General features: G+C 43.3%; 1 protein-coding gene across 7 annotated transcripts in view; it reads left to right on the forward strand.

The window, feature by feature from the left end:
• The window catches only part of TIAM1 (TIAM Rac1 associated GEF 1), an 82,916-nt gene that overhangs the window by 54,746 nt on the left and 12,909 nt on the right, over window positions 1-15,261 (forward strand). For 2 of the 7 annotated variants that reach the window (XM_086462211.1, XM_086462246.1), the window contains 3 exons: window positions 6,261-6,367; window positions 14,468-14,647; window positions 15,079-15,147. In XM_086462211.1, coding sequence (XP_086318337.1) covers window positions 6,261-6,367; window positions 14,468-14,647; window positions 15,079-15,147 — 356 coding nt within the window. Of the gene's footprint in view, window positions 1-6,260; window positions 6,368-10,945; window positions 11,033-14,467; window positions 14,648-15,078; window positions 15,148-15,261 lie in introns of those variants that run through there. The other 5 variants (XM_009948337.2, XM_086462226.1, XM_086462235.1 and 2 more) reach the window with 4 other exon arrangements.

Below are 15,261 nucleotides of genomic sequence, written 5' to 3' on the forward strand. Positions count from 1 at the left end.
AACTCCTGTTTATTGCAAAGGGGCTACTCAAGGATATTATACAAGTGTTTAACTAGGCTTCTGACCTGGGGAGGGTGAAAAGTGACCGTGGTACAGTCGGTACAGGGAAGATTTCATTGAATCTGCGTTTTTCCCAAGAAGGTGAATGAACTGAATGACGTTCAGCATAGGATTTTCTATATTTGTGCAATTTATTACCTAGTCGAAACGGAAAAGGAAGCAATAGAGTTCTGTTGAAAGGGGCTTGTTCTGTAGCTCTCCATGAAAGGCAGAATTCTCCAGTTTGTTCCTGTACTGTTCTTTGGTTGCTCAGTTGACTGTGAGTGTGATAGTTGTAGCTGGATTTTACAGGTCTTTGGAGATGATGTCAACTCTAAGGGTCTTCCCAATGGGAGAGAATACCTCAGTGTAAAAATGATTTTTTCTTCTTTTATGTTTCAGTGTTTCAAAGCTAACCAGAATTCTTCTAAAAAGAAAAACAATGCATGGTTACCTTTTTTTATTATAGATTGATGGGTGAAATTTTGGCTCAAATGAAAATTTAACCTGAGAGACAGTTCCCTAGCAATTTGTATTAAAATCGTTCCGTATATGACAGATTCACTTTTGAAAGGTGGCCCGTTGTCATAACGGGGCTGTTCCCCAGCAGCATTTAGAAATGACACTTTCTGTTTAAGGAAGCTGCTGTTGAACTACCCAAGTAAGTGATACTCTTTTCTTTTAAGACCACGGTCAAACATGAGCCACTGAAAGCATTTGGCCACTGAAACCTTCACAGCACTTCTTGCAGGAGCAGAGAGACCTGCGTGTCTTGGCCGGGATTCAGCTGAGGTAGTCGCATTCTGCCTGGTCCATATTTCTTCTGCAGTTTCAGCTCAGATGGCGGTCACTTCTTATTTCCTTCTAAAAGTGATTAAGCAATTGCTGTATTTGACTTCCAGTATGGCCGCGTTTCATTGGTGAAAGAAGTACGGAGGAGCACGACGCACCTTTTGCAGGGAGCAAGCGGTGGCAAACAGGCAGGGGAGGACAGCAGGCTGAGCTCCTCGGTCCCTGACGCTTGCTGGCTGGCTGCAGCAATCCCAGAGCTTTGCCTCAGTCACACAGCAAGGTGTTGTGTGGGGCACTGAGATGCGTGAAACAACCTGCTTAGGAGACTGAGGCACCTTAAAGTTACAAACCAAAGCTTTCAACCACCTGAGCCTGTTGCTTCTGGCCCGCAGCACGTAACATGCTGGCAGATGCCTGCCCTTGCCAGCACTTACCCGTTGCTGCCACTGAGAGGACTAAATTCAGTATTGCCCATTCCACATACTCAGGAACAAGGCATCAAGATGCAGGATTTTCTGATTTGTATGCTGCTTCTGAGCTTTGCACCACAGCTGACAGAGCTTGGCTAGAAACATTTATTTCCACTGCATTAAAAAAAAAAAAAAAATTGGCACCAAGAAGCAGGCTTTAAAAGCAGTACCAAATACTCAAATACTGTGGAAGTCTCATTAAAATCGCGAGTGACAGCAACCCTGCAAATTGGAAGCAGCAGCCATGGAAAATTTTAGCCAAGTGTTGGCATGGTGCTTAAGCTTTATGTGATTCTCCAGGCCTGTAAGCCCAGCACCTTTCCTCAAGTGATATAAGACTTCCTTTTATTTTGTTAGTTCTAGCCATAAGTAGGAGTTATTTAATGGACATTAGTCATAATGCCACGGATATTACACTGCTGAGGCAACTTGGGAGCTCCTGTGACCTCCATCTGTGCTGGTGGCCCCCTGGATTTGACCCCCTTTTCCTGCTGCTTTTTTGGATTTCCCTTTCTAATTCCTTAATGTCAAGTGAAGTCCATGTGTTATTGTCCCTAGCAAATGGTAGTGGTTGGGCAGCGTTCAGGTGCTGCAGAAGGAAATGAGCACATTGTCCTCAGAGCTCCTTGCAGAGCTAAATAAAGATTTACAGGGCAAAAATAAAATGATGTAATGAACCTGACAGAAATGGGACGGTAACTGGAAGGTATTAAAAGACAGGAACGTGCGGCATTACCGAACTGATTGCCTGCGTTTAACAACCAGCAGATAAACCTGCTAAAGTCGACATTGGCTTTGGCAGCTTAAGACATTAGAAATACCCCGAGCACATGTACTGTGTGACTGCTCATTAAGGCGTAAGTGAAAGATTGCTGTCTACTGGGTAAAAGTGTTTATACTGCAGGAAATAGATTAAGTGGTGTTTTAATATACAGGAAAAGAAAAAGTGGTAGCTTAAAAGCAAAAACCAAAACCCCCAAACAAACATTATTTGCCTTGGCTTGGCCTGAGAAATTGCTGTAAGTTGTATTTCACACAGCTTATAATGGGAAAATAATTGCAGTGAAAAAACATGGACTGCTCAAAACAAATTATGACACATAGCACGTTTTTTCTTTTATTTTTTTAATGGACAGCTTAAGGGTTTTAAGAATTTTTTCACACATTAATAGAGAGACCAGAAAGCCGATAGTCCAAGTCCTTAAAATCTAGGCAATGTTCAGAAAATCTAACTTCTTACAAAAAAAAACCTTCTTCAAATAGATTTTCTGTTGCCAAACAACCCCTACAGGCACATCTTTTTAAAAGGTAAACTGTATCTTTTCAGAAGAGAGGCATGTCTTCCAGAAGCTCAGCTATGAGTTACCTTTTACAACCTTTTAATTTCATTTGATGTCCAATTTAGCTTCATCCCAGTATGCAGAATATGTTCTGAATTTATTTCAGGATTTCTATATTCCAATTTTTCCAAATTATTCCCAGACTCAGCAAAGTGGAAATCTTGTACAGTCCTGCAAATTGTTTTTGGTAACGGTGGCCGCAAGCTTGCAAGAACAGCAGCTGAAAGTTGGGTGCCGAGGAACCCAGACCTGGATCTCTGTCCTCAGTCTTGATGTAGAGAACCTTGTCTAGGATGTGTTTGCAAACCAACATTGTGCATTAACATAAAACTCCTTGAAAGAAGAGCAGTGGCTTTTCAGTTGTACCAAAGGGGCAGCAGAATTTTTCTTACTCATTTAGGAAACATATTTCTTAGAGACTATAATTTCTATATTATGAAATATATTTTATTCCAGTATAAATATAAACAAATATACTAGATGTGTGTAATCAGGGTTTGTTTTTTCAAAATATCTTGATTTTAAAGCAGCTTGCCATTTTATCTGAATTAAAAAGACAATCCACGCTATTATAGCCTTTTTGGCCAAACGACATGGTGTTTAACTGAAATATATCAGTATAACAGATGTGTGTTGTCATCACTGTGTCCTTTTTACTCACAGCATTGCTATCTAGCCAAATGCTCCTTACAGACAAATATACGTGACTACCTAAATTGAAATGTCTAATTGAAAAATAGCAAGTAACATGAGAGTCAGCATGGGACTAAGATAGAAATGGGGCTGCATCTGATGTGATAAATCACTGTTAATTTTTGTAAAATGTCCATATTTCAGCCTAATAGTGAATAGGAGGGGTTGGCTGCTGGACCACTGGGTGCTAACAGCATGATAGTGTGCTGTTGGGCTGCTTCTGTTTGTAAGGCTAGCAAATAAAAGGAAAAAATCTATTCTGCTACAGAGAAGTGTCCGTTTTCCACCAAAATGTTTAAATGCTACGTGCTTACAACCAAAAATTATGTTAATATAGTCTGTTGACTCTTGGGTTTTAAAAAGCAGGGATTTTCTATGTTACTGCATCCATTGAACTTTGATTAGGCTTTTCAGCATTAGCTGAAGTATAAATGTAATGAAATAAAAGGTATAATCCCTGGTGGGGCATTGGCTGTCCTATTCATGGGGCAGGATGCAGGCAGGGAGGCATACTCAGAAACCTCTCTTCCCCATCCAGCCCCAGAAGTGGCACTGTAGAAAAAACTCTTCCTTATGGGGTTGAGGGGAGGAGAGGGCAAAGGTGAAAGGAATTGCTGTCTGGACTCAGCTGCTATAAAGTATGCCTTTATACTGGCTTGGAGGTCAATTGAAGCATGCAGGAGATTCCTGGCAGAGTTAATCCATCACCGGTCATTATAATTTGCCATAGCTAGAAGTTGGATGTATATGAAATCTGCTTTTCTGCGAAGACTGGCTACGGTGTAGTAATACTGCTTCTTACAGCTCTTTGGGTCAGAGAATAAGATCCCAAAAAAAAGTTATTTGTGCACAGAGCTCTCAGGCTAGGATTAGTTCTCTTTCTTTTATCACTCGCAGATAATTCATCATTTACTTAGAGGTCACAAAGGAGTTATTAGCTGTATCAACAACGTAGTCTCCAGAAAGGTGCTCAGGCACAGGGGTGCATAATTGTTTCCGTGTACTGATGGAAATGAAATTTAGTTTTCAGCTGATGTAATAGGCTCCTAGAAACAGCTAAAACCAGATTTGTTTCCGTAAAAATCAACACAGAAACTCAGTAGTGGGTGTGTTAGGCCAAAACCGCTAGCAAATTAAAATAATCACATTTGACAGGGATAAGGAGCAGAATGAAGCCCCCGAAATCCAAGGGGAAATGGTTAATGACACCTGCTACACCACTCAGATACACACAAGTCTATGGGGTCGGATGGGATCCACCCAAGGGTACTGAGGGAGCTGGTGGAAGTGCTCATCAAACCGCTTCCCATCGCTTACCAGCAGTCCTGGCCAACCGGGGAGGTCCCAGTTGACTGGAGGTTAGCAAATATGGTACCCATCTACAAGAAGGTCTGGAAGGAGGATCTGGGGAACCACAAGCCTGTCAGTCTGACCTCAGAGCTGGGGAAGGTTATGGAGTAGATTGTCTTCAGTGTCATCACATACAGGACAACCAGGTGATCAGGCCCAGTCAGCACGGGTTTATGAAAGGCAGGTCCTGCTTGACTCACCTGATCTCCTTCCATGACAAGGTGACCTGCTTAGTGGATGAGGGAAAGGCTGTGGATGTTGTCTACCTGGACTTTAGTAAAGCCTTTGGCACCATTTCCCACAGCATTCTCCTGGAGAAACTGGCTGCTCATGGCTTGGACAGGCGTACTCTTCACTGGGTAAAAAACTGGCTGGATGGCCGGGCCCAAAGAGTGGTGGTGAATGGAGTTCATCCCAGTTGGCAGCTGGTCACAAGTGGTGTTCCACAGGGCTCAGTACTGGGGCCAGTTCTGTTTAATATCTCTATTAATGATCTGGATGAGGGGATTGAGCCGGCCGTGTGCCCAGGTGGCCAAGAAGGCCAACAGGATCCTGGCCTGTATCAGAAACAGTGTGGCCAGCAGGGGTAGGGAAGGGATCGAGCCCCTGTGCTCGGCACTGGGGAGGCCGCACCTTGAATACTGTGTGCGGTTTTGGGCCCCTCACTGCAAGAAGGACATTGAGGTGCTGGAGCGTGTCCAGAGAAGGGCAATGAAGCTGGTGAAGGGTCTGGAGGACAGGCCTGATGAGGAAAGGCTGAGGGAACTGGAGTTGTTTAGCCTGGAGGAGGCTGAGGGGAGACCTTATCACTCTCTACAACTACCTGAGAGGAGGTTGTAGTGAGGTGGGGGTTGGTCTCTTCTCCCAAGTAACAAGCGATAGGACATGAGAAAATGGCCTCAAGTTGTGCCAGGTGAGGTTTAGGTTGGACAGTAGGAAAAATTTCTTCACGGAAAGGGTTATGAAGCATTTGAACAGGCTGCCCAGGGAAGCAGTGGAGTCACCATCCCTGGAGGTATTTAAAAGACATATAGATGTGACACTTTGGGACATGGTTTAGTGGTGGACTTGACAGTGCCAGGTTAACAGTTGGACTCAATGATCTGAAAGGTCTTTTCCAGCCTAAATGATTCTGTGATTCTATGACTTACCTTGGAGGAAGGGCTGACCAAAACTTGCTTCTTGGCACGGCCTGCCCATTCACATGCTGCAGTTTCCATTTGAAACCACTGAAGTATAAAGGTGGGCAATTGCTTACCAGCCAAGAAATGAATACTAAATGTAAGAATTTCAATGTGGCGTTTTATCCTTATCTCTGAATCAGCTTTCGTATTTTCTAACTAAACAGTGTGTCTGGCCATAACCTGTGTTTTTACACCTGTAGTTAAACCTGGCCCCTGCTGTAAACCAAGGTAGTCCTTTGAGGTCATTGAGTGCCTCTGGCATAACTTCTTGTTGGCATGTACAGGTGTGCAGGATGAGGCCTGGCCCTCCATGGGAGCTCCATGCCTGTTGCATCCAGCTTTTTGAATTTTTGGAAATTACAGTTGGGTTTTCACACACATCTCCATTTCAGCAGGGCATTCGCTTTGCGGCGATCCGGACAGCTCTGTTGAGACAGCTGCAGAGGAGGCAGAAGCACAAGACTTGGAGTCATCTGATGAGGCCGATAAGATGAGCAAGGTGAGAAAGTTTCATTTTCACATGACAAGGAGCGAAAGCGCGGTACAGTCACAGTTGATGCGCTGGCTTCACAGCTGCGCACGATTAGAGCATCTTTCCTGGGAAAATGTTAATCTTACTTTTAAGGTGTTTACGGATGATATTGAATGTAACAAATTACAGCTTTGATTATGGCACATCACTACCTCTTAAGCAAGACTTGTGCCCTTTTTCCAAGGTTGGTTCACATTTCATATCTTGTGATAATATCCCCACGTAGTTTTTAAATGGGCTGGTTTATCACCTCCTTCCCCACCACAGACCAGCTAAACCAAAAGATCAGGTGGACCATTACAATTTCTTACCCTTTTCTTGATTTCTAGGCATAGGAGGAATGAAAGTTAAACAGTATTTCCTTAAATCAATAGCATGGCGCACATGATAGTTTTTAAATGCAAACTAATTATAGCCAATCTACCTTAAATTGAAGCAAACATCTCCAATTATAGCTGAGAGGTTGTGCAAATGGATTGCTAATTGCTATCTATTAAGGGATGGGTTTCACAGTGGTTGGTAGTTTGCACTTGCTCTGGTGCTGGAGAGCTTTACACAACATTCGGTATGATGATTAGTGGCTTTTGAGGCAGAATCAAGTGAGATTATTTTGAAGACACTGATTGCCTTTAGGTATCTGTTGCATAGGTGATAGTGAGAGCTTACAGCTATTTTTCTGCACAATTAATGACCTAATGGGAATCAGATCTCACTCAGTTTGTGGTTATGTACAGGTGTGTTTTTTCCCAGCTCTTCTTTTAGCTAAAATGTGTTATAGTGAGCTCTGAGCTGGTCCCTGTGCTATTCTACTCGTCATTGTAATGAAAGGAAGGAAAAGACCTTGGCCTCTTGTTTCCTGATCTCTTATGTCACGCTAGCCTCTAGTTTTGTGTTTGATAGCCAGACAGTGGAAGTCAGATAAGGGAAAACATTCCTATGCATGAAATATATGCAGCACTTGCATGCGGAGAAGGTGATTACTTGTACAGTTTGTTTCCAGGTTTTATTTCTTGTAAGTACAAAGAATTTCTTCTTCAGTAAGTCGAAGTGTTTGTTGATACTTTGGGATTTTTAACTGTAAATATGTGGGGTTTTCATATGCTCTGAAAAAGAGTCTCTTCTGTTAAACACTGAAGCTATGGAAGAGCACCGAGCATAACACATAGCTGCTTGGGGAATAAGTGTTCTCACTGTGTTTTCCATAGCTTTCCATTTCTCAACTGTGTGAGACAGGCTGTGGGGTTCCATTTTGCGTCTTGCCTCCTGGATCTTCAGAGCTGTAATTGCCTGAAACAAGGCATAAGGATTACATGATTAGCCCTGTGGCTCAGCAGATTTAGTTAAACTGAGAAATGTGTGTTAGCAGCTCTAATGCTTAATATTCTTATATTGGAAGAGTAACTTGTAACTCTAATAAGCCTTGGTTTCCAACAAGAAACATCTGTGTTTCTGTAAATGAAAGGTTAACATCAGTACATGTTTTCTTTTAGAATTCAGGAATATGTCTTGTTTTGTTTGTGCGATATAGAGTGAGGTACTTTACTGCACATTCTGTTCGTTATGGGACAAACTGCTTGAAGTGATCTTCCATCAAAAAAGGACACGTGTACACATGGTATATATACCATGTGCTCAATTTGGTAAACTCATGAATGCCACTGTCCCTGTTCAGATAGAAGAGCTCTATACTAAATGGGTTTTCTTTGTGGTTCCTCTCTAATGAAAGCTACAGAAACCCCCAAATTATTCTGCAATGCCTATAGAGAATTTCGGGGGGGGGGGCGGAAATAAGCTCAATCAATGGGAAGGTTTTCCTAATCCCTTTGCTTTTCTGTGTGCTTGGGAAAGCTGATCTGCATGGGGCATAAGGAGTCTGCAACACATGTTTTTCCATGGAAAGTCACCCCCTGGCTAGTACAGTGAGGAAAAAAGCAAAGGTGTTTTCCTGCCCATGCACTGCCACACCTTTCCATGTTCCCAGGATTATGTCGCAGAAGATTAAGCTGATGTCCTCAGTGCTGTTTTACACGGGTTATTTTTGTACTTTGTTATTTTTGTGGGAAGTGAAACACTCTGCCCTCATCCACCAGGAGGGGCATGTTCCCCTCTATCGCTATTACTGCCGCAGCTTCCAGTCTCCCTCGGATGGTGGAGTTCAGAGGGGACATTCTTTATTTTCTGCCCTTCTGGGCAAAAGCAGGGCAGGAACACTCTTACCCATTTACTGCTGGGCAACAAAGGAAATCCATTTTAACTATGCTGAAGCCTCCCAGCTAAAGGCAGAGTTCCCCTTCTTTCAGCGCAGATGCAGCATGAGCAGCTGAAGATCCGAAAATAGCGTTTGGGTTGTCTTTTGCCTTGCGATAGCATGATCCTGAGGCAGGGCTTAATCCTGCAAACACTAGCGCTCCGCGCCGTGGTGCTGGTGGTCTGCTCATGCCCGCAGAGTGCTGCAGAGGCAGAGAGCTCCAAGCTTCTCTGAGGAGACTTCCCAGCTCTCCAGCCAGCAAAGCGATCCTAGGGGAGAGTTAATAATTCATGGGAAAAGGAGAGGAACGCAGCGCCGCAGCTCTCCTTCACCCGCTCTTGTAGCACAGGCCAGGTAGGCTTTTTATGCAGGTAAGCTGTGTGAAATCCTGCCAAAAGCTGGGCTTGGGTCCCTTCTGACTTACCTGTAACTTTCTCATGTAGGTGATAGGTGGATGTTTAATACAGGAGGTACTCGAATGTGTCTTCCCTTCTCCTACTCCTCCCTCCCAGCTGTCTCTTTCCCTTCCCCCCAGCCCAGCATGTGTGCACGTGGGTGTGTGTTTCCTTAGTAGTGTGCATTTGTTTCTTAATCTGCAAAAGCCTCCAAGCTGTTGATGGTGGTGAAGGATTTGGAGAGTACACCAGGAGCTCTGAGGATTCCTCCCTTTTCTGAAAATCTTATCTTCTGTATGTCCTAAGGACGTGATAACATAGACTTTACTTTTCCATCACTATTGTCAAAGGAATCATTATAATAATCAGTAAAAATGAGATGTCTGTAGAACTATTCTCGTAAAATACTAGAAACCCATTTTCATGGTGGATTGAGGCATCAGCAGTGCAGTGGTGTGGGATAGCTGTTGTTCTCTGGACTTGCTCCCAATCTAATTTCATGATGCCTTCCCTGTGTCAACCAGCCCGCTTAGGTATAGTATCTCTTGCGTTGAAATCTATGTAAACAGTAAAGGTACGCTTTCTGGGTGCAACTCTTTTCCTTTAAGCCATGCAACTGGCAGTGGCCTGAGTTGTACTCCCAGTTGCTTCTGCTCTGGGGTGAGCTCCTGACGTTCCTTTCTCTCCTCGTTTCGTGTGGGACCAAGAGAAGGAGAAAGCTGGGAGGGAGAAAAGTGTAGGAAAAGAAAGCTTGCTCTCTGCCACCTCTTTAGGCTTGTTTTCATCTAGCATGTGAATTCAAGTTTCAGGCTGTTTATGAAATCTAGGTGATGCCTCTCTGTCAGTCTCCGGTTCAACAGAATATTGGGAACATTTCATACCAGAGTAATTTCTTAAATGGTTCCTTGCCTCTGTGGTGACCTGACTGTTCTGGCCTTTTAAATGTTGTAGAATAAATGGAAGTTCAAAGGAGGTACCCTGAAAACTGAGTGTATGTGTGAGTTCTTAATGTTGCAGGTTATCAAAGGCTAAGATAGGTGTTGTGTTGCATCTCAAGATCAGTCTTCATGCATATTTTTTCCTGTAGTCGTCCTTTGAACTTAATTGGGGATGTATTTTAAAAACTGTCATCAGTTAAAATACTGCAGGACACTCATTTTTCCCTGTTCCTAATTAAAGACATCTGCCTCTTGAAATGAAAGCTCATTACCTTGCAGCACTTGTGCTTGGGGGAGCATCCTGTAATGGGCTGTGTGTGTACATGCTTATACTATTTAGAGATATTTTTTTCAGAGAAAATAGGTCATCTTCTCTCTGCAGCATTATTCAAGACCAGAATTGAGTCTCAAAACCTTCAATGTGTTGCAATAGATGTGAAAGGATTAAATCAGGGATTTGTGGGGTAGGTTTTCCAGTAGCGTAGCTGGCTTTTTAAAGTTCTTTGAATTCAGCTTCTCTGTCCCTTCAGATGTTTAATATTCTTCAGCAGTGCCATTCATAGCCAATCGGCTCATGCTCAGCCACAGGCAACAGACATTTATATTCCCAGGCTGCCTTCACCTCCGCTTTGCTGCATTTCAGCCTCTCTGCTGAAGTTTTCCTCTTAACGAGTCTATGAAAAGCAGCGTTGAATTCTCGACTGGCAGCCGGCTCTTAATTCCAGCTGATGCGGTGAGTGAATGAGGCCGGTGGCAAATGACACATGAGGAAAGGCTTTGGTTAGAGAAATATGGTCGTTGCCCTTCCTTATTAAAAGGCAGCCGTCTTCTGTGTTGCGTGCCAAGTAAGCAGCACAGAGTATCTGTCTGGAGTGGGAAAGCCTTTTGGATCAGCTGAATATGTGGAGAACTGGGATTTTCTTCCTAGATGAGTGACAGCTCTGGCAATACTGCCTTTCCTGCGATGTCGGCTCTTTGGAGAGTTAACCGTAAAGTCAAGAACGAAAGCGCTGGGAGAGCCGGCGAGACTCTGTACCGTATGCTGTATTTGGTGAGCAGATCAACTGTGCAACGTGACTAGTCTAAGTAATTAGCAGTTAAGTGAATTTTCATGCTGTTTTAATTTTCAGGTTATAAACTCGGGGCTGAGCTGTAACGTATATACACTGTAGGGGCCTTTTGTTGTTGTGTGATGTTGTTAGCAGTCCTGGCAATGTGTGAAAGGATGCAATTTGCCTGAGTTTTGTTTGGAAGATCAATACTGCTTAGAGTTTGCCGTCCATAGAGGCACTGTGTGCTGCTCAAGGGGGCAGTCTGCCTGATGCCCGGGCACCCGTGTGTCTTTATACGGTGAGTGCAAAAGGAAATGGCATTCCACTTTGAAAACTGTAGGGCAGGCAGCCAAACCTGTGGGCAGCATCAACGTGCTTGATGAGTTTAAGGACTTGCTCCTCCTGCATGGGAAGGATGTGAGCTTAGCTCCTCTGCTGAGCCCCCTGCAGAGGAAGGGTTAATGCACTTGCAAAGTAAACTTCGCTTTACAGCCCAGTTGTGCCAGCCCTCCATCTCATCTTAAGGATGCTAGATGGGATTGCTTGCAGAATTGTTCTTGAAGTGTGGTGCTGTCATTCTCCTAGAGACATCCTGGTGCAGCGCTATCATTGTCGCAGCGGGCAAACAGAGCTGGTACTCGGAGATAAAAGGATCTGTTTCTGTTCCAGACCTTCCCTACTCTATGCACATTCTCTAAGAAAATGGGGGCAGAGAGGCTTTTGCTAATACTGTTTGAGAGTTTTCAGCAAAAGAACTGTATTCTGAATCTTCCTGGGTGCAATATGCGTCTGCTTTCTGTCTAGAAATTGGGTTGGTTTTTTTATAAAGTAAATATAAGGTAGACAGGATTACATTCAGGAGTGAAACAAGACAGTTTGTTCAATGAACAAGCAAGAGGTTTGTGAACATGATTGTGCTTGAGACTTTCTGTCTGTCCAGAGAGTATCGGGTGAGTGATACTTGGGAAATAAGCAAAAAGATGTGAAGCAGGGCAGTGGTAAGGCAGAGCTTGGATGCTGCTGGGTGATGCTGGGCATGGCTGAAGTCAGCGAGTGGTTTGTTAAGTGTGCACCAGTGGAGATATGCTTTTAAAGTCTTCTATGCTTCCTTTTTGGTACGTGGGTGTAACTGTTCCTTCTGGGACTGACTGCGTGCCTGTATGACAGTTATCCAATTTTCAGCTACTTGTTAGTGTTTAGCTGGTGTTTCATGGTGTAAGTGGATTTTCGCTCTTTCTCAGTGACCTATCTTTCCCTGCAACTTACTGCAAGTGTATGCACAGGATAGTGAGCTGTCTGTGGGCTATCAAGCATGAACTACTTAAAACACTTGGTTTATTTTTGGAGTTTGATTACATACTGTGTTTTGTACATTGTAAGTATTTTTATTCGTACATTTGGCTCTTAAAAGAAAATGCCACTGGATATGTCTTCCTCAGATATTCTTCCACAAAACAGTCTTGTCAAAGCTAAACATTTCTGAGAAAAACGCTGCATATCCTGGGTCTCTGCAGGCTCAGATTAACATATATTAATTGTCAGTTCTTTGTCCCTTTCCAGCAGAGCAGTTAACTCGGGCAGGTTTTTTTCACTGCGCTGAAGCCAGGCTTTCATCTACTGCGCTTTGAGGGTTTGGGGCTGTTGGGGTCGAGATCGCATCTGTTAAAATCTGATGCAAACTAAAAGTTTGGGTATGTTTTATACCTAAGAGTACAGCGAGTATAGGTGGAACCTTGCCGAGAAATAAAAGGAATTACTTTGACTAAAAAAATCTTAACTCTCAGTGACATGTGCCATTACCAGAAGCTGTGTTAGTTGGAAATGGACTAGTTCAACTCACAGCTTCCTCATGCCCTCAGCTTACAACATTTTTCCTTTCTTCCTCATCTGAGTTAAACCTCAGATACTGAAGATGTGCTTGTCCTGTAATAAACTGTGTCCAAGAGGCATTTCTGTATAGACAGTCAGTTACGATTACTTTGTTGCTTACGCTTGTGTCCTGAAGAAAATTATCCTTTGCATAATAAGCGTCTTTACTAATATGCCTTGTAGTGGTACACTCAAGTGAGCGTTTACAGCCATAAGATACCTTTAAGGAAAGCAACTCTATTATGTCAGGAAATCCCTTACTTGTCACTAGCATGGTTAATGCTCCTCTTGGGCTTCATGGCGTTATAGGTGCACTGAGAGGGCAAATTAGCTATGTATGAGCAGACTGTGCAGCTTAAAAAATGCAGAGCTTTTTCAGCACTGGGTCATCACAAAGGTGTGGGGTAGTGCAGGCTCCCGGTGAGGTTGTTGGGAGTGAAGGGATCTGCAGGGGGGCTCTGTCTCCAAACTGCAAGGTGGTGATGTGCTTTTCTCTTTTCTTTCTTTCTTTCTTTCTTTCTCCCCCCACCGTCTTTGCATATTCTGTGAACAGGCTAATTTAGGGTCAGTCGTTTTAGTATGAACTGGAGGGCTATAGAGACAGTGCTGGGAAGTCACTAAATCTGGATTAAAATACTGTAGCAGGATTAGATGCAGAAGGTTAGAGAGGTGTGATCAAGTGCAGCAGCTCTTTTCCCTCCCGTGCCCTTTCCAGGTCTCTGGGAGGGATGGAGGCAGGGCATGCCGCTGCTTTGGCAACCCTAGAAGCCTGGGGCTGTCGTTACTGACACCAGAGACCATACCTGCTCCAAACTTTTCAGTGTAACGAAAGATATGAGAAGAGGATCTAACATGAGGAGGTGAAGAGAGGATAACTATCTTTATATATAGACAGCTGATTAAACATTTAAGAAGCCAGCTAGATGTAGCAGCTCTGAAAACCCTGACTTATGGGGAAGAAATTCACCCTGCAAGGCATGGTTCCAGACATAGAACAGGTATACAGTTACTTTCCCAAAGAGCTTGCGTTTAAAGCCTTGAGAGGCCTTGGTTCCCCAGATGGCTCTGCTTCCCTGAAAACCAGCTTAAACGGTTTCTGTCTCCATGTTATCTCCTTGGATGTGTTGACACAGCTATTCACAGGACTGTTGCAAACTAGATTAGGGAACTGGCAGAGAGTTGGGGGAGGTGTTTTGTTTGCTCAGTCATTTTTGGTTCCCAATTCTTGGGCCTTTTTGTTTGTTTGTTTTTCAATCTTAAGTGCTGGATGAGCCTATTTTAATTAAAGTTCATGCTTATCTGAAACCAGAAATGCAGGAACGTTATCGAACAGGTCTTTAATTAACTTGAATTGTGCAACTCTTTTTTTTTTTTTTTTTTCCCCTTATTCCCAGTCACTGAGAGATAGGATAGACAGATATATGAAAGGATGTGTGCACTTCTGGACTTTGAGGCTTATTAAAAAGGCCCCAAGCTGCAACTGCTTAACTGCAAAGGCTTCTTGGCTCCATCATTCCTGTAACTCGTACTTAAAATATTACCGCTGGTCTTTCCTCTTTTTAAAGAGCACAGAGCAGGTCGCTGCTTTCTGTCGCAGTCTGCATGAAATGAACCCTTCTGATTCAAGTGCTCATCCTCAGGAATTTACGGGACCCCAGCTGGCCACCATGAGACAACTCACAGATGCAGATAAACTGCGAAAGGTTATCTGCGAACTTCTCGAGACAGAACGCACCTACGTCAAAGTAAGGGGTCTCAATGTGTTCTTTCAGGCTACTAATATTTCTCCTTTTTCTGGAAAACTTTATTAGCTTGTTCTCTAATACTTCAAATTATATTCTGTGCATGTGCCTCTCAGTTAACTTGTATTCAATTCTACAATCTGTCCCTAGAATAGTAACTTAAACCTCTGAAATAAGTAGGCTTTCCAAATTCTTATGCCGTGACTTTGAAATTACTTAGCTGCTGTGCAGAGGGACACTGATCAGTGAGATCCAAAGTAAAACTGTGTAAATGTTTCCTTTTACTATCTGAAATTCTGTGAAATCCAACTATTTTTTCTTAGGCGTGAAAGGGTAAAATTCATAGACTAGGTAAATGGTGATCTTTGCCACTTCAATAAATATTCAGAGGTGGTTTGAGGAATCAACATGGGAATCTTGTTCTGAATTTTTAGGACTTAAATTGTCTAATGGAGAGATACCTGAAGCCTCTACAAAAAGAGACGTTCCTCACACCAGATGAGGTATGTTAACTGTTGCTTGTCTTTTTGCCAGATAACTTCTGCACACCCCTCCGCTCTGCTCACCTCCTGGCTTGACTTGCTTGTCAGAGCAAGGGCTATGGAGAAATTTTGAAT

Source organism: Leptosomus discolor, chromosome 1 (genome assembly GCF_034619465.1).
Source record: "Leptosomus discolor isolate bLepDis1 chromosome 1, bLepDis1.hap2, whole genome shotgun sequence".
Lineage (NCBI taxonomy): Eukaryota > Metazoa > Chordata > Aves > Leptosomiformes > Leptosomidae > Leptosomus > Leptosomus discolor.